This window comes from Phyllobates terribilis, unplaced genomic scaffold (genome assembly GCF_046119375.1).
Source record: "Phyllobates terribilis strain yellow unplaced genomic scaffold, ASM4611937v1 Scaffold_1__5_contigs__length_1240528914, whole genome shotgun sequence".
NCBI classification, from domain to species: Eukaryota; Metazoa; Chordata; class Amphibia; order Anura; family Dendrobatidae; genus Phyllobates; species Phyllobates terribilis.
In genome coordinates, this window is record NW_027362761.1 from 5245275 (window position 1) to 5271491 (window position 26217).

General features: G+C 39.9%; 1 protein-coding gene across 1 annotated transcript in view; it reads left to right on the top strand.

Annotated features, from left to right (window-relative positions):
* PTPRS (protein tyrosine phosphatase receptor type S) overlaps window positions 1–26217 on the top strand; it is a 600332-nt gene that overhangs the window by 380345 nt on the left and 193770 nt on the right. Inside the window, exons 13-14 of the mRNA XM_073652674.1 lie at window positions 3073–3099; window positions 6070–6187. Of these exons, the coding sequence (XP_073508775.1) occupies window positions 3073–3099; window positions 6070–6187 (145 nt within the window). The remainder of the gene's footprint in view (window positions 1–3072; window positions 3100–6069; window positions 6188–26217) is intronic.

Genomic DNA, 26217 nt, shown 5'->3' on the forward strand with positions numbered 1-26217 from the left:
ATTACCACAGTCAGGGACTGGAGTCAATTTCTGGCATAAGTTACATGTATCTGGCGTAAATGGCGTAACTTTTAATAAATTAGACAAGTGGGCTTAGCCAAGCCTCATCATCCCATGACCCACCCACTTTGGTGAAGCTGGCTTGGAATGGTGTGAAAAGGCCAAAAGTCGTCAAATTTTTACACCACTACCAAGTGGCACAGAAATTATGCTACAATTGAAGGTGTTTTATGTCTGAAAACTGGCAAAAAAACACCTTCATGAATCCAGGCCTTTATTTTCATTTTTTACATTTTTTTAGTCCCACTATGGAACTAGACTATGCAGTTGTTTGATTTATCATATAATATACAGTAATACATTAATTCTCTTTGTGCTGAACCAGTAAAATGATGGGTGCCAACCGGACCGTACCTACCTCATTGACATATCAGTTGGGCTGTCAGTGCTTCTGCAATACTTCTGCCATTGTGCTGTATCTGTCATGTGAAGGCTGCCTCATCGACTTACAATATGGTTCTTCCATGTTCCTTTGCGGTTTCAGTTATTAATGTCAATAATATCTATACTTGCATTGTTTTACTTACTATCTATTTGAACAGAAATGCTTTTGGGGATTTAGGACAGAGCCTCCAACAGATGTGAGCTTTTTCTACAGTTGTGTTCAGTCCAGAGAATCCCCTCATTTTACCTAACTTGATGGACTAACTTTTAGGACAAGAGTTAGAAGAATTAGATTTCTACATAAAACCAAAGACTACAAGATATTTACATAAAATAAATTTTTGAATATGCGTTAAAAATACCCAAAACATAGACAAACAAAAGGGTGGAAAAAAGTGGCCCACGATACAAATAGATTGGCACAATATCAGATGAAATTATGTCTAAATATATTAACAGGCTGATAGCCAAAAGGGGCAGTAAATGAACCCTAATCAGATCGCCCTAGCTAATATGAAGCACCCTAATCCTGATGATAATGGCGGCCCTGCTCCTTGACGGCTGATCTTAAAAAAAACTGTTATTTTTAATTGATATTGTGCCTATTTATTTTTACCGTGGGCCACTATTTTCCACCCATTTGTTTGTCTATGTTTATGTTTTGGGTATTTTATATTCAACAAAAAATAGATTTTTAATGGGATTTTCTCTGTCACACAATTATATGGCCCCTGGGCACTAAGCTATATTTGTTACAAGGATATTTACATAACCAAGTAGGGAATTCTTCCATATTACCTGTTACTCAGCTCTTCTGGAACTCATAGACAGATTTCTGTGATATAGTACAGGCATCATGTTCACGCTACTCTGGTAATGTACACTGCCTAGGCTAGTATGGAGAAATACGAAAGACACCATCAGATTACGCTGTTGAAATTTATAAACCAGTCTTCATTAAAGGTATTTACCTGGAACTGCAGAACTCTGTTAATTCATTAATAGATGTAATGTGCCAAAAATGTATTTTTCCACTAAAAATAACCACTTTTGTAAAATAATTTCAGGAGGGAACTGATGGTCTTTGATGCATTCAATTGTTAGAATGAATGAAATACACTCCTCAACAATGAATTTGCAAAACCAAAAAGGACAAGCCATAAGGTTTAACAAATTGGGGAATTAGCAGGTGGGAGGGGCATGAATGCTAGATTAAAAGGAAATTTTTTTAGACCTATGAATCCTCAAAAATCGGATCAAGTCTTGTGAGATAATTCTACAATGCCTCCTGTTCCTCGACATGCCAGTTATCACTTGTGACAATCTGAGAGGGACAGAATCCTTAACCCGAGACACCACGGTTTATCAATCTGGCAGATCACCAGGTGTGTATGCCAAGATTTCAGCACTGCTCAACGTTGCGTGTCACATTGGATGGGAGAACAGTGATGAACTAGAATGACAGCAATAGGTGCACATAGGCTAGCCTCTGCACGGGCAGATTGCAGTCATTCATTCTATACTGCAAGTGAAATTAGACATCACATACCAAGCCTAAGGCATTAAACCGTGTCTACACAAACTATTAGAAGACATTTGCACCACATTGGGCTACGAGGCCGATGTCCAGCAACAAGTGTTCCATTAACCTAACGCCACCGTTCATAAAGGATACAAGAACATGATAGCAATGAAGGCTGGAATAGAGGTATATCCTTTTCAGCTATGAGTCCTGCTTTTGTCTGGACGCAATAATGTCCGCAATTAATCTGGTGACCATGTGGGCAATGCCATGGATAGGCTTTCAAAGGGAAGATCACACTTGTCCTACTCCCGATATTATGGTCTATGGTGGCATAATGTATGGTAGCAGGATCCCACTAGCCTTCACCAGGTACACTAGCAGCTCTGTCTTACATTGATTTGGTGGTGGAACCAGTGGTGTGGCCATTTCTCCAAAGTGTCCCATTAGCAGCTTTCAACACGACAGCACCAGACCGCATATTACTTGTGCTACTATGACCAGCTTGAATAATCCTATATGTGCTACCATGGCCTGCAGTGTCTCCGGACTTTTTTCCCATCAAGCACGTCTGGCATGTCATTGGTCAGAAATTGTAAGTGGAGTTGCCATCAGTGGATCTTGATGATTTACATGTCCAAGTGCATTGTCTGGCAGAACATTCCTCAGACAACCATTAATAACCCCATTGATAGCAGCCAAGATGTGTAAGTGCGGGGATTTCTGCACTTGGTGCTCATACTTGATACTGAATAAATTGAGATATTTTGAATATTTTGTTTCCTTTTTTATCATTTGCATCTCATTATGTTGATGGATCCTATGATTTCTATAGCTCCATGACTTTTCCTTCTTGGAGTTGCAATTTCAATGTTGAGGAGTGTATAAGCAGTTAGAAACCATAGAAAATATGGCTAAGAGTTGTTGTAAGCCCATATGATGCCAATTCAGTTGAGAAGTACTACATCATCAGGGTGAACCTTTGTTGCCATTAGTGTGAGGTTCATCCATAATGTAATAGTCCTACGTCTTTTGTTCTTTTGCACCTCTTAAACACTTGCAATTCATATCACTCTTTCTTCCTCTATCTGCTTTTCCTTGTTCAGTGGGAGAAGGATGACACTGCTGAATATGTAAGTATTGTCCTTTAATGCTCCAACAACATGACTTACTTGATGTTGATGCACGTTTGAGAAAGTAAAGTGTACCTCAACCATTACACAAAGCTCTACACAGAGTAGCCCCGCACTTTGTTTAAAACGCTTTAGTCTAGCATTTATAAAGGCAGATTTATCAATACTGTCTAATTCTTAGTGCAAACTTAGACCAGAAGGTCTTAATGTGTGCCAGATTATCATAGTGGTTCATGCTGTCTGATAAATCTGGCTTATTTTTAGATGGCCTTGTCTAAGTTTACACCTCTTATTAGTTTTTACTTTGTGCCAGAAATGTGCACCGGAATGTTGGTGGAGTTTTTGGCGCATGATGCTGCACATTAGACCATATCCCTTTGGGGTAAGCCACACTCCTTTTCAGTGAGGCCACAACCCTTGTTGGGCTAAACACAGAAAGTGTCTCAGGCATATAATAAATATGGTGTGAGTCATGGAAGACAGTATTTTAATGTAAAATGCACCAGAATTTTGGCACTTATAGCTCAATAAATCTCCCAATGTGCTTCTTATTTTGGTTTCACTTCATAATTTCTCTTTGTTTAATATAACAAAATGGAATGAACAATTGTATTAAAGAACAGTTTTATCTTCCTACATAGTTCATACTGGCTTTTGAGGGTAGAGTATCCTTGACTTGTTAAGTAGCATAGGACATGTAGTTTTTGCCTCAGTAGTAAAACTGTAGCAAGGTAATACAAGAAAATAACAAGGTGATCTCCCTTTCACATGGAACAAAATCTAAAAGTAAGAAACAAAAAAAAGTCGGGGAAGAATACATTTTTTGAGACAGACACAAACTACTTTGAAGACATTGGTAGAGGTACATTTTAATTCATAGTACTTATGTTGTGTTTTAAACCAATTTTGGAAATAACTTCTAATTTATTATTTTTGGATAATATATTCACCCTTTCTTATTCTTTCTTGTGCATTTTTTTTATTCCTCACTGCCTTTTATGTGTTTATAGTATAGGATAAGGCTTGTGCCTTGATACATGATGGCGGTAGGCACAATATGAGGTGCAGTTGCTCCTTTATATGCATAGTTCCTTTTAAAATTCACTGTAATCCTCAATCTATATGAATAACTCTGGGACTCTTCACCCAGACAAGTCCTTCAGAAGTATCATGACAATGTTGTAACTCTTTTGGAGTGTAACTGCTTAGGCATGACTCCACCTTTGATGATCAGTCTAGTTGACTGTTCTCAACTTCTTAGCCATATTATCTTCAGGGTCCAACAAGATGCTGTGCAACACTTACAATGCTTTGCAAATATGTGAAAATGAAACTTCCATTCTTCTTGCACCGCTACAAGGCAAACTTAGTTACTATATCCTGTTTTACCGGAGGTGATGCTTACCACAGTATGGTAAGCTGGTGCTTACCAAAGTACCCATGTTATGGCACTTATAATTCTGGTCACTTTGGATTGTTTACTTTTCTCTTCATTTTCCTTTATTGCTCATTAAATACTTAGTAACACATTGTGAACTAGAGATTAGTTAAAAAGTTTGGTCCTCCCCAAAAAATACTGTCCATATAATGCTTGACATAGGCCTTGAATAACTATATCCCAAAATGGAAGATTTTGACTGTTTTACCAATTGTTGGTCAATTATTTTGTTCTTACATTTGATTAACTGGTGTCGGGAACTGTTGGTAATGTGTTGTAGATATTCATAACCTGAAGTTTAGATTTTTTATCTAATAATGCCTCCACTTTCTAATCTTCTAAAGGAGGTGTCAGGCATCTTTCTGTGCATCAGTGTGTGCACAGAGAAGGTTTAGAATCAGCCTGTGGGTGCCAGGTAATCGGGATTCTTAGGCTAACTATGCACATTAGATGTGTTACTTACGATCATGTGCTGCTTAGTCTCATCCAGCTTCTCTTCAGTAAATGTTTGACATTGGTTGGCATGTGGTATGTGAATCGCATACATGTGATCAAGTCACCAGTGACCATCACATGGAATGCCAGATCTTGACAGTCTGCGAATTGTACACTGTTAAGATTCGGCAGTCTGCAGTCACATAGAGTGTTGCAGACTTTTCCTCTTAGACTGGACAACCCCTTTATCCAATCATGGTCTCTTTGCATGTACACATATTTGGAATGCATACTTATGAATTCCCATGAACAGCCAACAACTGCAAATTCTTCATATGGGATGAATTCTAGACCCCTTATCGCCTTAATTTGTCATTAAAAAAGTGGTAACATGATATCTGTTAGTTGTCCAGTTGCTTTTTCTGCTGGTTAAAGTGAGGGACTAAGCAATAAATTACTGCAATTGCTAGATGGTTAAACCAATATTCTTGTATAACACCTTTAGTTTCAGCAGAAAGTCTACTCTTCGATCACATCTTTCATGTCTTTGTATTAAATACATTGCACTACTTTAAACAGGCTAATATATGAAAATGTTGAAATATTTTTTACTCAATTGAAGATTAAGGAGCTTGCCTTCCGCCATTATACACTGCTCAAAAAAATAAAGGGAACACTCAAATAACACATCCTAGATCTGAATGAATGAAATATTCTCATTGAATACTTTGTTCTGTACAAAGTTGAATGTGCTGACAACAAAATCACACAAAAATCATCAATGGAAATCAAATTTATTAACCAATGGAGGCCTGGATTTGGAGTCACCCCCAAAATTAAAGTGGAAAAACACACTACAGGCTGATCCAACTTTGATGTAATGTCCTTAAAACAAGTCAAAATGAGGCTCAGTATTGTGTGTGACCTCCATGTGCCTGTATGACCTCCCTACAACGCCTGGGCATGCTCCTGATGAGGTTGTGGATGGTCTCCTGTGGGATCTTATGCATGTGGGCTTCATATAGGTAATTCCTAATGTGTACCAATATAAGTGCACCTATATTCAGATAGAAGTTTTCTCTCTTTTGGATTTGCAGGAAATGATTATAGATGGACTTCACCCTGAAACAACTTATTCTATCACTGTTGCTGCATACACAATGAAAGGGGATGGAGCACGTTGTAAACCAAAGGTTGTAACAACACAGACTGCTGGTGAGCTATTATTCATTATTCAACAAAGTGTGTCAGAAATAGGCTACCCGATAAATTACCAAGACACCATATATTGGTATCCTCTTATAAAGTTGCACGTGAAAGTCACCATTTTACAGCAAGTGTTGAGCGCTGTGCAGAGCTGTATTTTAGGAATTTTTCATGTACATAAATTAGATTTACCCTACACAGCTAAATCATGTGGACACCTGACCAGCACACATGTAGAAACTTGTTACTTTTTTGTTCCAAATCCATGGGATTAGGCCTCCTTTTATGGCTATAGTGTCCTCTGTAAGATTTTGGTGTGTCTCTGGATTTTGATATTTAAGCCCATTCAGGCAAAAGAGAATTTGTGAGGTCAAGCACTATTGTTGGATGGGAAGATCTGTCTTGCAATTGGTGGTCTAATTCATCCCAGAGTTGTTCACAGAGGTTTGATATTAGGTCTCTGTGTAGGCCACTCAGGTTCCTCCACACCAAATCCGTCATTATCAACTTCGGTACTCTTTACTTCTGCTAATGTCCCTTCCAGAGACCATTTGGAACTCTGCAGTGAGAAAAGCCTCAATCAGATGTACATGATTTTTCTGGTACGCCATAAACAGTTTGAATTTCATCAGTATTTGGTCAGTGTGTAAGTTGTTAGCAATAATGCTCAACCCTCTAGTAGTTTGGGGTAGACAAAATAATCTCTCAATAGGAATATACAGAACAACAATGCTATAGAGTTGAGACATAACTTTTAATAAAAAGGATAAAATGAGGACAGGCACTCCTCCATAATATCCACACACTTGAACCTGAACTTGAACCTCAGAATTGATTAGGTACTATTTATGTACTCTTATCTGCAAAATGAGAAGTAAGCAGTAGTAGTTAAGTTCCCAAAGTGGGCAATGGCTATGTATAGTATTCAAGAATTACACAATAATGAGTCCAATAATGGTATTAGTCCTCCCAAAATGTATCTACTGTATATGTCAGACCTACCAGTCAGGGAGTAGACCAAATTTATTGGTATACATCCCTCTATTGCATACAGCCCCAATGCAGTATGAGGATGCAATTGGGACTAGTGTTGAGCGAATTTGTTTGGCATTTCAAATTCGGGTTCGTATTCGGGGTTCCGGCTTGTTCGCGCAAAAAAATCTGCTCCGCCCACGAACATGCCTTATTTGCCGTGTTGTCACGCAGATAACATCTAGGAATGTGCAAGAGGCCCAGCAATGGGATACTGTTACGAATCGTGGTTCTGTGCTCCCACCTGCTAATGGAGCAGGTCCGGTACTATGCTATGCAGGTCTGGTCGCAAGAACCGCCATTGTCTTGACCTTTGAGGCTGAGTTAACACGCGTGCAGGGAAACTGTTCCAGTCTTGTGGAGCTTTCGAGTTCTTGTGTTGTGGGACACTGCTTTATTTGGCATTAAGCAATGGTGAGATTTTGTCCAGCCTGCTGTTGAAGCTAGCAGGGAGTGACTGTCTGGGGATGATTGGGAGGTAATCAACACCTGATCATTAGGCGGGCTATATAATCCTGCTCTCTGCTCAGTCCTTTGCTGTTTATTGCAGTTCACTATGTGATTGGTGGTGAGTGGTGCTAGCAATAGGTTTTGCTATCTCAGCAGGATTTTCTCTTCGTTACTATTCCTGGGGTTCTTGCAGAGGTACTCACCTGGTCCTCGACTAGGCACCAGCCACGTCACCAGACACCAGCTGACCGGCGACAGTGGGCCTGGGTAGGGCTCTGCCAAAGTCCCTCTTCCATTTACTGGCAGCTGGGTGAAGAGTATTCCCGGCCCTCAAGGGCTAGCCTAGCTGGGCCGCTTGTGCCAAGTGCGTCTGTGGCTGCTCATTTGCTGGTTTGGTGCCAGTTTTGCTGGGTCCCTCTTTGATGCGCATAAAAGATACAGAGCCAAATGGTGAAGGTGTCAGACAGCATGCAGAGAGTGCTGCAACACTGATAAGAAAGGTGGCGGTGTACACTGTATCAGTTTTTACCATCACTGCTTCATGAAAGATTTTCATAAATTAAAAAAATAAATAAATTGTGAAGCTTATCTTACCCACTGCAATGTTAATTACGGAAAGCACACGGGTATTATCCATGTGATTCTGTGATTTTCACAAACCTATATACTTGTATGTTATTTTGATCCCTGCCTAAGAGCAATAACCAACATGTCTTTGTGATTTTTTGGTGGAAGCACGGTTCACAATAAAACACAGACATGTGATAGGCTTCATAGATTATAATAGGTACAGTTTCAGTCTGTGGATTATAGCACACAATGTGAAAATCAGACATCTGAATGAGGCCTAAGACAACAGAGGATATGTAATTCTTGTGTTACATGTGCACTCGAAGGCCCTGATTTTTGAGCAGTTGTTACTTTTGGATGCTTCAACTTCACAGTAGGCAGAAATTTCACACTGACTTATGTCATTGAGCTCTTTAGTATGACCCAGACTGCCACTTATGTTGATCTTTGGCTATGTCTTATTTTACTCATCTGCTTGCTATGTGTGTAGATGAAACACCCAAACTTAAAAATTAAGAGCAGTTGTCCACATAGTTTTGACCATATAAAGTTCTTACAGGGGTTTTCCAGACAATGAAATATATTGTTAAATTGGCTCAGATCTGTTGACATTAATAAAAGAAACGATACTCACCCTGGCTAATCCCCTTGCTAGAGAAATGGGACCTTACATATGATCAGCTGATATAGTTAGATATGCTGAATAATAAAGATTGTCTACATTAGGAACTATAATAAAAGCAGCGTAATGTATCAAATGTTGTTACCAATAAGGCTTATCAGAAAAAAATCTCTTGTTGGAAAAGTATTGAATCCCCTGTAGGAAATATGCAAATTGTCTCTTCAAAGAGGAAGAGGACTAGAACTCTAGTGCAAACTATAGGACGTAGCAATATAAAAGTCCGTATTGACTCTTTAACAAGCCTAATCATATGACTTAGGGTAAAAGCCAGAACCATAATCTCAATTTGCAGAAGCTGTTTCTTTTTTTTTTTCTTAAAACCATTCAAGTTAGTTATAAACCACTCAATATAAGCTCATCAACTTAAACGTCGTTGTTTCAAACTTTCATCATCATGGTTCATATTTATTCTAGTATAACAAACCAAAGGTATGCACAGAAAAGACATCCTAAATTCTCTAGAAAAAAAAAAGATCCTTTAGCTACACATCATTAAAACTCACTGATATTTGATCAGGTGCTGCCATTTTTTAAACTTCCAAACGCCCTCAGCATCAGAACCACCACCGCCTTTGCTGGCTATTTTATAAATCAAGAATAACCTAGAAAGGATCAGCCAGGCACACTTATTCACAGGTACATGCTTCTCTTTGAAAAGTCCTAAGATCCTCACATCCCACAAACTCTGCATCCCACGAGCCATAATTAACCATAATACTCTATCTTTCACATGACTACACGCCCCAATTCCAAATATCGCAACACGCCAATCAATAAAACTTACACCCACTAACTCTTTACACAAACCACCTACACTTTTCCACACACTGTACGTATAATCATAGTCCCACATAGTAAGCCACATAGTTTCACATCCACCATATTCTTCTCTCGGACACACATCCGTTCTGATCAGACCTCTACTCTTTTGAACCTGTCTCACAGACAAAATATTGTGCAATGACATCCATACAATATCCCTTTGTCTATTAGACATCCCATGCGTTCCCAAACTCTTCCATGCAACCGAAACTTCATTCCCTCTCAACCCCACAATATTACTCTCCAACTCATTCTTACATTTTATTTTCATCACATTCTTAGTCATTCTAAAATCATTCATCTGCACATATAGTAAATCATGCTTCCTCGCAAACTTTTCAATCACCTTATACCAGACTGGACTCTTGAAAACAGGCACTCTAGCATCCCTCTTTCTCCAACATAATCCATACAACATTCAACCAGCTGAATAACTTGCCATATATTCTCCCTTATTCAACAACATAACTACTGTTTTAATGTACTGAAGCCCCAGAAAAATCTCAATGTTGGGAAAGGCCGTGACACCATGGTGACAAGCCTTGAAAAGAGTTTCTCTCAAGTTTCTCCATTTTACTGCTCCAGAAAAAAGTAAAAACTAACTTCTCCACTCTTTTGATTTTTCTATAAGACAAAATCAGAAGAATCATCATTTTTATAATCAAAATCTTACCACTCAAGGTCAAGTCACTCAGGAGCCAAAAATTTTACTTGCGTTCTATGCGCAATCCACACTCCTCCCAGCTCTCCTTACTTTCCAAATCCTTATTAAATAATACTGCTCGCACTTTGATAGCACCCTCCTTACACTTTACCCCCTCCATTTTAACCCTGTCATCCCCAAAACATTTAAAACTATATTTATTCCAATTCACTCTAAAGGTAGATGCACCACAGAAAAAATCCAAAAGGAACTTAACCCTACTCAGACGCAACAATTAAACTTACAGCCACAATGTCATCCATATATCCAAGAACTTTCTCATGCTTCCCACCACTCCTAGGTACCAACAATCCTTGAACCATTTTATCACGTCTCACCAAGCACAACAAAGGTTCAATCACACATACAAACAAGACAGGGGACATGAGACACCCCTGCCTTACACCAGACATAATATTCACTTTGTCACTTAACCATCCATTAACAAGAAAATCAATTGACACACGATCATGCAAAGACATTATCCCATTCACAATTTTTTTTAGGAAATCCCATTCTCTCCAGAACTTTAAACAAAAACACATGCGAGACCCTATCAAACGCTTTCTCAAAATCAACTGCAAGAACCATACACTTCTGTTTTGTCACCATGCAGTCTCCAATCAAATCCCTTAATAATAACAAGTTATCACTCATACTCCTTCCAGGCACAACACACACTTGATCCTCACCCACAACGCTACCAATGACCTCACGCATACGATTTGCCAACAATTTGCTGTAGACTTTGTAATCTGAATTCAATAACGTTATAGGTCTCCAATTCTCTGTACACTTTCTCTCACCTTTCTTATACACAAGCACAATCGCACCCTCTTTCATAGATTCACACAACTTACCATTCTCCCACATATACTTAAATATCTCGGTCAAATCGGCACCCAGACAATCCCATGCTTTCACATAGAATTCTACTGGCAATCCATCTTTACCCGGTGTCTTATTCTTTTTAGCACTCTTCACCACGTTTTCCACTTTTCCATAATCACATCCTCATTCAAAATATCACATACATCACTATCCAACTTATTCTCTAACCCATTCAGCACTTCTGTAACAAGACCAGAATCAATCCATTATTTAATCATTTACAGAGGGTACGGAAAGTTTTCAGACCCCTTTAAATTTTTCAATCTTTGTTTCATTGCAGCCATTTGGTAAATTCTAAAAAGTTCATTTTTTTTTCTCATTAAAGTAAACTCTGCATCCCATCTTGACTGGAAAAAAACAGAAATGTAGAAATTTTTGCAAATTTATTAAAAAAGAAACTGAAATATCGCATGGTCATAAGTATTCAGACCCTTTGCTCAGACACTCATATTTAAGTCACTTGTTGTCCATTTCCCTGTGATCCTCCTTGAGATGGTTCTACTCCTTCATTGGAGTCCAGCTGTGTTTAATTAAACTGATAGGATTTGATTTGGAAAGGCACACACATCTATATAAGACCTCACAGCTCACCGTGCATGTCAGACCAAATGAGAATCATGAGCTCAAAGGAGCTGCCCAAGGAGCTCAGAGACAGAATTGTGGCAAGGCACTGATCTGGCCAAGGTTACAAAAGAATTTCTGCATTACTCAAGGTTCCAAGGCTCCTAAGAGCACAGTGGCCTCCATAATCCTTAAATGGAAGAAGATTGGGACCACCAGAATTCTTCCTAGACCTGGCCATCCAGCCAAACTGAGCAATGGTGGGAGAAGAGCCTTGGTGAGAGAGTTAAAGAAGAACCACAAGATCACTGTGGCTGAGCTCCAGAGATGAGAGTAAGTTCCACAAAGTCAACTATCACTGCAGTCCTCCACCGTCGGGCCTTTATGGCAGAGTGGCCCGACGAAGCCTCTCCTCAGTGCAAGAGATATGAAAGCCTGCATAGAGTTTGCTCAAAAACACATGAAGGACTATGAGAAATAAGATTCTCTTTTCTGATGAGGCAAAGATAGAACTTTTTGGTGATAATTCTAAGCGGTGTGTGTGGAGAAAACCAGGCATTGCTCATCACCTGCCCAATACAATCTCAACAGTGAAACATGGTGGTGGCAGCATCATGCTATGGGGATGTTTTTTCAGCTGCAGGGACAGGACGACTGGTTGCAATTGAAGGAAACATGAATGCGGCCAAGTACAGAGATATCCTAGATGAAAACCTCTTCCAGAGTGCTCTGGACCTCAGACTTGGCCGAAGGTTCACCTTCCAACAAGACAATGACCCTAAGCACACAGCTAAAATAACAAAGGAGTGGCTTCAGAACAAATCTGTGACCATTCATGACTGGCCCAGCCAGAGCCCTGACCTAAACCCCATTGAACATCTATGGAGAAACCTGAAAATGGCTGTCCACCAACGTTCACCATCCAACCTGACGGAACTGGAGAGGATCTGCAAGGAAGAATGGCAGTGGATCCCCAAATCCAGTTGTGAAAAATTGTTGCATCATTCCCAAGAAGACTCATGGCTGTACTAGCTCAAAAGGGTGCTTCTACTCAATACTGAGCAAAGGGTCTAAATACTTATGACCATGTGATATTTCAGTTTTTCTGCTTTAATAAATTTGCAAAAATTTCTACATTTCTGTTTTTTTTCAGTCAAGATGGGGTGCAGAGTGTACGTTAATGAGAAAAAAAATGAACTTTTTAGAATTTACCAAATGGCTGCAATGAAACAAAGAGTGAAAAATTTAAAGGGGTCTGAAAACTTTCCGTACTCACTGTAACGTAGCACAGTAAAGGTAAGACCTTCCAGCAAAGGATTTGCAACTTCATTTTTCAGGGCAGTAAACAAATTCTGGCAAGAAGCCATAGAAGATAGCACCAGCACATACCTGCATTCCTTCCTGAACTCCTGCAGGCATATTATCTCAGACTTCAGAATGTTATAAAACACCATGTTGACCAAATATCCCAGAGAAAAATGCAACTTCTTATCTTCAGCAATGTCAATCCTGAATCCATTTTTGACCCGGCTGTCACCGGTCCCAGAGAATTGAAGCTTGACTCCCATCACCCACAGCTTCCAGGATCTCCCTCCCGATTGCTCCTTGCTGTATCCCAAAAGCAGCGACCTGCTTAAGCCACCGAAGTGGCGATGCCGGAAGACCAAGAGACCACATATTTGCATACTTAATCATAGGTTCTTTAAATTTAATATATGAGACACACTCCCCCTGTAGGTCTGACTGCGGGATGATCGGAGGACGACATTGACTCTTCCGGACTGGCCATCCACCTGCTGTCAAGCTGTGCGCCTCCAAACATTCTCCCAGTCAGCACTGCTTCCTCGCACCAATACCATCAGCTTCGCTTACCCGGTGCCGGGCGGCTCCGGCGTCAGGGGGTTGCCTGGCAGCAGCGGCGGATGACGTTGTCTTCCACCCTGCTGCATGTGGTATGCCCGGACCCGCCCAATCGCCGGAAGGGGCGTGGCGCCGCCGGTTGCGAGATGCTGATTGGTTTGATACCAGTCACATTTATACACCCACCAACACACATCTAGCCACACCTCCTGACGAAGCCACGAAGGCGAAACGCGCTTTGAGGCGCGCTATCAGCTCCCTCCTGACAGCATCCACATACCGCAACCAACATGTCACAAGGTAATTTAACATTGTCATACATGTGAACATGTTAACTAAACAGTCTCATATGGCCCCAGTTTATGCATGCACCCTACCTGGATTTAATTGAATGCATGTTTAGAATAGGGCACCTTTTTGATCTTGTGCACAGGGACTCATTGGCAGTAGCTGTATCAGCAGATCATATATGCCCCTTATTCATGGGCTCTGCTACCATCATCAGAATATCCTCTATATGTGATACTATGATTTGATCATATCATAGTATCTAATTTAAATCGTAATCTGCCAATTATTCCATCTGCAGACTTTCTCTATCTATATACAGTACAGACCAAAAGTTTGGACACACCTTCTCATTTAAAGATTTTTCTGCATTTTCATGACTATGAGAATTGTACATTCACACTGAAGGCATCAAAACTATGAATTAACACATGTGGAATTATATACTTAACAAAAAAGTGTGAAACAACTGAAAATATGTCTTATATTCTAGGTTATTCAAAGTAGCCACTTTTGCTTTGATCACTGCTTTGCACACTGTTGGCATTCTCTTGATGAGCTTCAAGAGGTAGTCACCGTAAATGGTCTCCCAACAATCTTGAAGGAGTTCCCAGAGATGCTTAGCACTTGTTGGCCCTTTTGCCTTCACTCTGCGGTCCAGCTCACCCCAAACCATCTCGATTGGGTTCAGGTCTGGTGACTGTGGAGGCCAGGTCATCTGGTGTAGCACCCCATCGCTCTCCTTCTTGGTCAAATAGCCCTTACACAGCCTGGAGGTGTGTTTGGGGTCATTGTCCTGTTGAAAACTAAATGATGGTCCAACTAAACGCAAACCGGATGGAATAGCATGCCGCTGCAAAATGCTGTGGTGGCCATGCTGGTTCAGTATGCCTTCAATTTTGAATAAATCCCCAACAGTGTTACCAGCAAAGCACCCCCACACCATCACACCTCCTCCTCCATGCTTCACGGTGGGAACCAGGCATGTAGAGTCCATCCGTTCACCTTTTCTGCGTCGCACAAAGACACGGTGGTTGGAACCAAAGATCTCAAATTTGGACTTATCAGACCAAAGCACAGATTTCCACTGGTCTAATGTCCATTCCTTGTGTTCTTTAGCCCAAACTTGTCTCTTCTGCTTGTTGCCCGTCCTTAGCAGTGGTTTCCTAGCAGCTATTTTACCATGAAGGCCTGCTGCACAAAGTCTCCTCTTAACAGTTGTTGAAGAGATGTGTCTGCTGCTAGAACTCTGTGTGGCATTGACCTGGTCTCTAATCTGAGCTGCTGTTAACCTGCGATTCTGAGGAAGGCTGGTGACTCGGATAAACTTATCCTCAGAAGCAGAGGTGACTCTTGGTCTTCCTTTCCTGGGGCAGTCCTCGTGTGAGCCAGTTTCTTTGTAGCGCTTGATGGTTTTTGCAACTGCACTTGGGGACACTTTCAAAGTTTGCCCAATTTTTCGCACTGACAGACCTTCATTTCTTAAAGTAATGATGGCCACTCGTTTTTCTTTACTTAGCTGCTTTTTTTCTTGCCATAATACAAATTCTAACAGTCTATTCAGTAGGACTATCAGCTGAGTATCCACCAGACTTCTGCACAACACAACTGATGGTCCCAACCCCATTTATAAGCCAATAAATCCCACTTATTAAACCTGACAGGGCACACCTGTGAAGTGAAAACCATTTCCGGTGACTACCTCTTGAAGCTCATCAAGAGAATGCCAAGAGTGTGCAAAGCAGTCATCAAAGCAAAAGGTGGCTACTTTGAAGAACCTAGAATATAAGACATATTTTCTGTTGTTTCACACTTTTTTGTTAAGTATATAATTCCACATGTGTTAATTCATAGTTTTGATGCCTTCAGTGTGAATGTACAATTTTCACACTCATGAAAATACAGAAAAATCTTTAAATGAGAAGGTGTGTCCAAACTTTTGGTCTGTACTGTATGTGTGTGTGTGTATATGTATATGTGTGTGTGTGTGTATATATATATATATATATATATATATATATGTATATATATATATATATATATATATATATATATATATATATACACATGCACTACTCAAAAAAATAAAGGGAACACTCAAATAACGCATTCTAGATCTGAATGAATGAAATACTCTCATTGAATACTTTGTTCTGTGCAAAGTTGAATGTGCTGACAACAAAATCACACAAAAATCATCAATGGAAATCAAATTTATTAACCAATGGAGGCCTGGATTTGGAGTCACTCCCAAAATTAAAGTGGAAAAACAAACTACAGGCTGATCCAACTTTGATGTAATGTCCTTAAAACAAGTCAAAATGAGGCTCAGTATTGTGTGTGGCCTCCACGTGCTTGTATGACCTCCCTACAACGCCTGAGCATTAACCTGATGAGGTTGTGGATGGTCTCCTGTGAGATCTCCTCCCAGACCTGGACTAAAGCATCCGCCAACTCCTGGACAGTCTGTGGTGCAACGTGACGTTGGTGGATGGAATGAGACATGATGTCCCAGATGTGCTCAATCGGATTCAGGTCTGGGGAATGAGCAGGCCAGTCCATGGCTTCAATGCCTTCATCTTGCAGGAACTGCTGACACACTCCAGCCACATGAGGTCTGGCATTGCCCTGCATTAGGAGGAACCCAGGGCCAACCGCACCAGCATATGGTCTCACAAGGGGTCTGAGGATCTCATCTCGGTACCTAATGGCAGTCAGGCTACCTCTTGCGAGCACATGGAGGGCTGTGCGGCCTTCCAAAGAAATGCCACCCCACACCATTACTGACCCACTACCAAACCGGTCATGCTGAAGGTTGTTGCAGGCAGCAGATTGCTCTCCACGGTGTCTCTAGACTCTGTCACGTCTGTCACATGTGCTCAGTGTGAACCTGCTTTCATCTGTGACGAGCACAGGGCACCAGTGGCGACTTTGCCAATCCTGGTGTTCTGTGGTAAATGCCAAGCGTCCTGCACGGTGTTGGGCTGTGAGCACAACCCCCATCTGTGGATGTCGGGCCCTCATACCACCCTCATGGAGTCGGTTTCTAACCGTTTTTGCAGACACATGCACATTTGTGGCCTGCTGGAGGTCATTTTGCAGGGGTCTGGCAGTGCTCCTCCTGTTCCTCCTTGCACAAAGGCGGAGGTAGCGGTCCTGCTGCTTGGTTGTTGCCCTTCTACGGCCCCCTCCACATCTCCTGGTGTACTGGCCTGTCTCCTGGTAGCGCCTCCAGCTTCTGGACACTACGCTGACAGACGCAGTAAACCTTCTTGCCACAGCTCGCATTGATGTGCCATCCTGGATGAGCTCCACTACCTGAGCAACTTCTGTGGGTTGTAGAGTCTATCTCATGCTACCACGAGTGTGAAAGCACAACTAACATTCAAAAGTGACCAAAACATCAGCCAGAAAGCATTGGTACTGAGATGTGGTCTGTGGTCCCCACCTGCAGAACCACTCCTTTATTGAGGGTGTCTTGATAATTGCCAATAATTTCCATCTATTGTCTATCCCATTTGCACAACAGCATGTGAAATTGATTGGCAATCAGTGTTGCTTCCTAAGTGGACAGTTTGATTTCACAGAAGTTTGATTTACTTGGAGTTATATTCTGTTGTTTAAGTGTTCCCTTTATTTTTTTGAACAGTGTGCATATATGTGTATGTATGTATGTGTATATATATATATATATATATATATATATATATATATATATATATATATATATATATATATATATATTTATTTATTATTTATATGTATTGGTGCACCAATTATTATTTCCCCTATGGGTATTGTGGATTTTTTGCCATGAGGGATATGGTCTTGTTTCTCCCTGGTGTTTTCCATCTGCCTATTTGGTCATACCTCTCACATTAACCAACACTAATTTAATATAATGTCTTATCCTTTCTACTTATAGCTTAATAAATATATATTTTCATTAAGAGCTTTTTTCTCTGGCTACTCTTTTGGGGACTTGTGCTAAGTACAAGCATAGCTGATAATTCTGGCTACAAGTCTCTTTCCTTGGGTTTAATACTTTAGTAAAGAGAAAACTTTAATAGGTTTTGACAGCACTCAAGGTATTCAGGAGTCTTTGCTCCTCATCAGTGCAAAGTGTGAGATATTGTTTGGCTGTGTGAGAGGCGTCAGACCGGTATCTATGGGGTAATGTTTCTCCTTGCGGAGATTGACATGTTAAGCTTGTGATGTGAGGAAACTTATAAACTGCAATGCTCCTCTGGAAAATATGCAAATTGTCTCTTCAGAGAGGAAGAGGACTAGAACTCTAGTGCCACCTATAGGAAGTAGTAAGCCTAAAAGTCAATATCGACCCTTTAACCAGCCTTGTCATATGACTTAGGATAAAAGCCAGAACCATAATCTCAATTTGCAGACAGTGTTTCGGGGTACTGACCCTCATCAGTGCAAAGTGTGAGATCTGAAGAGCCAATTTGATTATTTCCCAGAGGAGCATTGTGGCTTAAAAGTCTCCTCACATTGACATGCTTAATATGTCACACTCCGCAAGGAGAAATGTTACCCCTTGAATACTTGTAGGAAATATAAACTTGAACCGTAGGATTTTCTAAAAATCAAATGAAGGGACATATAGCCATATTCCTTTAGTAAGATATTATTATAGAGCATAAGCTCAGGGTAACAGGAGTTAGGTTACTGGGTTATTGAGTGCTTGTCTCGCTAAGAGCAATAATAAGTGATTACATGCACATTGGGATCAATTCCATCTTACTGATATGTGCAGACTGAAGGGATCTCTGAATACCAGTGCTTTGTTAGGAAGTGAAAACGTAGTGTTGCTTGCTGCCTAATGAAGTAAAGCAATATCTGCAAGTATAAAAATATACACGGTTTATGATTTTAATTGTTAGTATCCAAATCTGACTTATGATATGGGGTCAGAGTGGATAGACTGCACGAATAGTACAGTGGTTAAGTAAATATAATATTGTAATTTTGTAATAAAGGTTACATTTTAGTATAGTTAGTCCACTGTAGTCAGTAAAACATATCTAGAGTCATTTTAACCATAAATGTATTTTGCTAGAAACCCCTTTAAGCACCTATATTTACCCTTTATGTAACTTTTGGACCTAATAGTGTCACAAATATTTTGCAAGTTACACTAAGAATATGATAGGTAAACCAGCATCAAAAATATAACTACTTATGATTCATTTGTTAACGGTTTCTTGAGAAAAGATCCCCAGGCATCTACTTTACAATTTTTGGAGTGAGCACCACAAAAACAAGTATTGGCTAGGTATCTTCAGCTATGTATTCATTTAAGCCTTGTAGTATTAAAAAATGTTTTTTAATGTAATGCAAGTTCAGATATCTTTTACAACACATACATTTTTATAGCTTTGACTTCATTTTATTCTACATACTGGCAGCACTGTGTTTTAGATATTAAGTAGATTTTTAAATCAGATTTGACAATTCAAACTGCATACATTGCTAAACACATCTTACGCCTGCTGTAGCTGATGTACTTGCTTTGCAAATCCATGTCAGAATAGCTGTATAATCCTTTATGAAATCAACCACTCGCCTAGCCTAATTGACAGCCCCTCAAGAACCCTCCTGCTCCTGAGATCTCTCACTGCTCAGTACAAGCTGCAGCTATCAGTCAGGCTGAATGGAAGGAGACTGTATAGACTTGCACTCTTGTTTCATTTCATTCTAGATCTGGACTCAAAAATGCGTTTCTTAATATATCAGCATTATACGGAGATTCTGGTATAGATTTTCAAATTATATACAGCAGCCTGATTAGGTCATACATATCAATTTAATAATGTGAGCAGTTTATATTGTGAAATCTGCTACCCTTTTTAAACACATCTGATATGGGCTCACATTAATCAAAAATGGCATAATTTGTGCCAAATCTTGTGTGTACTTCACCTTATTCCTCTCCATATTTATTAGCTATGGGCCGAGGTCAGTAGGAAACACTAGCTCAGGCTGCGTTCTCAAGATGAGCTTTTAGTGAGTGTTTGATGTTGCAGATTTTCTACAGCATTTCTTTACCTATTCGGTAAATTAGGTTACTTCTATTTATCGACGAGTTTTTATCATGTTTTCGATGCTGCGGTTTTGTCTCTTGTTAGTATGTCTTGTTTTACATAAAGCTACTTTGTTTTTGATACTTCTTGGTATTTGGCTTTGGAAAACTTTATCAATATAGTCATGTTCAGAAAATCCACACATAAACCTCAATGTACCCACTAGAGAAACTGACATGTTGTGGATTTCTAACATTTACAGCAAGTCCATTTACGCTGCGTTTAAAAAAAGCACAGTGGACATGAGATTTCAATAAATCCCATCCACTTTGCTGTTACCTGTAACGCTAAGGGTTTATTCACACTTTGCTTATTTGTTATGTTTTTCACCACTTTAACTGCGAAAAAAAATATGCATTGTTTTTTCTGTTTTAGCACAGTGAATCAGATTTCTGAAATCTCATGCACATGTAGCTTTTTTTCCTTACAGTTTTGAAGCATTTTTTTACCTATTTAAATTAATAAGAAATAAAGTGCATCAAAAACGTGGCAAAAACGATCGTTTTTGGTGCAGAAATGTCTGCTGCAAATACTTAACGTGTGCCCATACCCTTAGATTCTGCGTTTTCTTCGCAGATAAATACATAAAACTCATTTTGGAACTTAGATCTAACACATGTGGACCAGGTCTGGGAGAACTATAGCTGCCTATGGAGAACAGGCATTCAAGATCTTTAAATAGCCAGCAGCTCTGCCCAGGGTTAGCAGTCACCCTCAAGCTCCTGGCCAGATGGTATCACAAGTCCCAGAATCACACAGGAGCACTGCGTTGTTGCTCTTTGGCAGAGGCACAACAAGGCCCGGCGACTGAAGCAGAAACAGAAGGGGTACGCACCAACACGTATGTCGCAGCCAAATTTTCAGAAAATGGTCCATTTTGTTGGTGCAGATGGCATGGATTTTTTTTAAATGTCATAATCCACATTATTCTAAATGTAATCATGTCCACACAGAGATGAGGAGATGCAACAAGAATGCATGCTACCATTCATACATACTGAGTGTTTGTGAGCCTGACAGATGGGTACATTGTAAAAGAGACAGATGACACCTGGGAGATTATTTGGGAGATATGGGAGCAAAATGCATAAGTCTTTGGGCACAGTCACCCAATACGTGTAATGCACCAGAGGATGAACAGAATCCGTATCAGCCAGGGGTGGTCCATGGTGGCATATACAGTATATTAGAAGTTTGACCAAGATTTTTCACATCTTTAGTTAAGATGCCATTAACCTGTCTAATATACAGTATGCAAATATTTTCAACTTGTATATAGAAATTAATTTAAACTAGAAGTAAAAGGTCGTAGTTCATATTACCCTCGCCCCCTTTTCTTGTAATTTTTATGTTTTACCATTGATACTAAAAATTGTGTATTAAATGGCATAAAACATTGATAAATTTGGCAAACACATTGGCCCAGATTCATCAAGACTAACTTTGCTCATGCCAGTCTTAATGAGGGGAAGTGGTGGATTTAAAGGCACAGTTTTATTAAGAGGAGCTTCTGTTCGCCTCGCCACAGCTCATCATAAATTAGAGACGTGGCCATCGCCATACTCATCCTGCCCATTTTGGAAAACACTAAAAACAGCAAAATTTGTGCACAACCTTGCACAAGAGAATTGCTGCTTATCCAAAGTGTTTTGCTCAGATTTAATTTCATCGTGATGAATCTGGGCCAATGTGTCCAGATTACAAAATCAATTTTTTTAATATAGTATTGCATTAATCACTGTTAACTAGGACATTTATTAACCCCTTTCCGACATTCTCATGTTATTAAATCATATGTCAGGTCTCAGTTCTTGTTGCAAGTTCAGAAACAGTCAGATAACGGCTGTGATACACAATCTGGATCTACGTCTGACAGACGTCAGCGTACCAGATGAGTTTTTCCTACAAAACACTCTTTAAGAAAACGTTGGCGATGTTTTTCCTGAAGCATCTTTTTCGGCATCTTTTTTGGGATGTGCTGCACAGATAATGTCACACGATGCTGGCAAATCAAACACTGCTCCGTGGAACCCAGAAGCTCAGGAAATTTGCACAGTTCCTGTCCACAGCCAGATAGCACTGACCTGGACTGTAGACTGGGGTTGTAGAAAGCGATCCAGTCATCTCTAAATTGCTGTTCATATGTTCATTCTTTTTTTGCATTTTTAGTGCTTTTTCAGGGTATGTGCACACGATGCAGAAATGAAGCAGAAAATTTCTGCAGCGTTTCTGCTGTTCTTGCATGCGGATTTGACTTTCGTTTCTCATGTCCATTGGGACCTCAATTCCGCATGCAGAAACGCACAAATAATGGACATGCTGCGGATTTTTCCGCAAGGAAAATCCGCTGCGGAAAAATCCGCAGCATGGGCATGGAACATGCAGATTTTCATTGGGGATCATGGGGCACGGATTACCAAGCTTTTTGCAAGCGTTTACGCTGCGCAAATTCCACAGCAAAAATGCTTGAAAAAACGCATAGTGGGCACACAGCCTTACACAGGAAAAATAATGTCATGTACACCTAGCTTGACAACAGCTTGTGGGGCCCTACTCCGCTTGATGCTGTTAATCACTTAAATGCCTCTGTCAATCTCTGACAGCATTTAAAGCTCATGCCAGGAGGTGTGCCATTCCATGTACCAACTGGCTCATCACCCGAGTACACTCCATTGGCTGTTCTAAGCATTGACCAGCCTGCAACATGATCGTGGGGCGCTGATGGGTTCTCATAACAACTGGGATTCTGACAAAGAATTCTGTGCCTATTGTGATGATGCCTGTAAATGGCATTGTGAGAACATGATTTTTACTTTATACTGCAATACTGTGGTTCAAGTCCCCTAAGATGACTAAAAAAAATGTATAATGTACAAAAAGATGCTTTCAAAATTAAAAAAAATTATAAAAGTTCAAATTACCCCCATTTTCCCCCATTATCAATAAATAAATAAAAAATACACAAGTGGTATCGCTGTGTCTGGAAAAGTGATCTTTGTGAACACTGCAACTCTATGAAAAAATGCAGTATTAAGCAATGAAAACATTATATCTACTGTAAAATGGTATCAATAAAAACATCAGCTTAGGGCACAAAAAACCAAGCTCTCACAGAGATCCATTGACTGAAAAATGAAAGTGTTATGGATTTCAGAAGATGGTGACACAAGATGTATATATATTTTTTCTTATGAATTTATGATTTATTTTCATTATTTAAAAAAAACTACACAGGTTTGGTATCACTATAATGACATTGACCTGGAGAAGGAAGTGGAAGAAGGGAAGCAAAAATGGAAAAATCACCCGGTTAGAAAGGGGTTAATGGGGAACCTGTCATGTAAAATAATATCGTTAGCCTGCATTAATCTGGAGGTTAATAGCATTCTGACACGATGCGGTGTCGTGGCATCGTTAGGCATCCAACCAATAGTGGTGGCGCCGGCATTGACTGCCAGCCAGCCCTAATAATAAGCCTGCTGTCAGTCACTGCCGGGGGGGGGGTGGTTACAGCTGCTGCTCTCTATACACAGAGCTTTGACTCAAATAAAATGAATTTCCTCCTGGCAGCAGGACTTTCAGTGCCATCGCCACATAGTGTTGGAACGTTATTAATATGCAGATTAACCCCATATCTACAGGTTAATAGCGTTATTTCACATGACAGGTTCCTTTTAATGATAATGTGACATTTTAAACAGAACAAGATAAAATTTTGCCTCACATCCGTAAATAATCTGTATCCAACATTCTGGCATTATTTCTTTATCACATAAAGGCCACAGGCTGTAAATACAATCACAAATTGACTACACCTATGCCAATTGTTAATCACTGTGCTCGTAGGAGAATGCCCCGCCGCACTACCGCGTGTCCTGACCTGAGCTAACATTCTCATACAGTATATGTCATCCAATAAAGACTTTACGGTTTTAGTAAGTAGCTGTACAGTGCTCTATGGTATGAGGGGCCAGAACCATAGATGTAGGCTGCCAGTGGCAGACCAAGAGTTAACTAGAGTATGTTTTTGAGTGTAGTTGGGGTTTAGTTTTATATAAAAAAGATAGTGTGTTTATTGCTTTTACACCTCACTGGCAACCTGCAAGTCCCTTTCTTCCAGCTTTCATGTTAGTGTCAAAGGCCATTTACTCCTGTGATGAATGCTTCTTTTCCCTAGGTTCTATGATGTAAGATTTCTTCTTTAATACTGGCAACCAAAATCTCCTTTCTAAAGTCCTGTAACCTGCAAAGTTTTTGGCCTCCCAAACAACACTTGCACACCATATGATTCCTTCCGAAGCTGGAGTATTAGTCAGTTGAGGTAAGGTTTGATAGAAGGTGCACAAATCAGGTTTATCTTTTTATTTTAACCAGCTGGAAATGTAAGACATGTTTGTGAACATTACTGAGCCAGCTTATAGGAACATGACAACATATTCGGTTCTGATTAGTCATAGGTTGCTTTTTCCCCAGTAAGCTTACTTTTGTATTTTCCATACATTTATGTACAAAGCAAACTGGACATTAAAATGCTGCATGCTATAAAACTAATCTATCTATTCATGGTCTCTGTTAGAGTAGTTACAGTTGGTTGTAACTAGGCCCCAACACTGTAGTGGTCCAGGCTACCATCCACAAAGCAAGACAGATTACAAGAAGGTGGTGAAACAACATCTTACATTAGGCTAATATTGCTGAGTAGCCTGATCTCCATGCACAATGCTATGTATTTTCCTACATTTAGCATGTTATTAGATATAATAATAGGTGAAGGAGCACTTGACCCTGATGTGGAGATAAATAGAAAGCTCATGCATTCTAGCAGATCAATTGATCCATTTTTATTTAGTCAGAAGGCTTAAAACATATTGCATTATTGAGGGGTATTCTAATCATAGGCATTCCTTCCGCTATTGGAAGAACATGGGTTTGGTGACTCCTGTCAATTTATAGCCACTGCAGTCTCGATATACTTCAGCCAATTGCATAGGTCTTTGTCAGTTGTAGTGTTTGGGAGTTATGGAAAAGAGCCGAGGAAGCAGCACACAACTCTTTCCACACCTTCTATAACCTTTAATGGAGAGACCTGAGGCCTGTGCAAGTGTTGAAATAAATGTCTAGGATGGGAATACCCCTTTATAGTGGATCTGTCACCACATTTCACAAAACAAACTGCACACAATAGGAAATAGATTTTAGACAAAACTATTTTTGATAGATTAGACTCCATCTCTGTCCATCTGCCTGATTAACAGCCCCTCAGTGTCCCTCCTGCTGCTGAGATCTCACACTGCACAGGCCAAACTGCAGCTGTCATCCAGGTTGGCTGGGTTGAGACGGAATACAGTTGATCTTATGAGCTTACATTAGCTGGATTTATAAAACTGTCATTTTAAACTTAGAGTGATCTTAGAATGATTTGGCCACTTTGATATGCAAGTCCACCACTCTCAGGTTTAAGAGATGTATTTTTTTTATTTCAACAGATGGCACATAACAAAAAATTGTGGCCATTATTTTTTTATTATGAAGTTTCTTTATCATAGGCTTCACAATGTGTTTATAATCTGTGCCCAGAAGGGAGTTGTTTCAATCTCTCTTCAACTGTAAGTGTTACTAAGTTTGTTGATAAAAATAAGAAGCCCAGAGCCATTACCTTTAAACAGTGAATTTAGTTTGAGTTTAGGTTATAATTCATGCTAAAACCTAGAGGGCGCTAGCTGAGTTTTGACACTGGGTGTATGTACTTTTTGTCCTACATAACATTGAACAGTCATAAGGATTAGGCGTCATGTAAGGGATTACAGCAGAGTTGACAGCACAGCAAGTGCAGAGTTGCAATAGGTATTTGTAATGACACTTTGCTCTGCTGTCCCCTCTCTCCCCACACTGACTGCCATGACATCAGGGCAGATGTATTTTGTGTTTGTAATGATACTCATCTCTGCTCTGCAGAATAGATGCAGAGATGATGGAGGAGAGCAGAGATGTCTATCATTACTTGTGTCACAGTAGAAAGCCTGCTCTAAGCTTCTTTAGGGATGTGTTCTTTTTTCCCCATATAACATTTCCTATTTATATG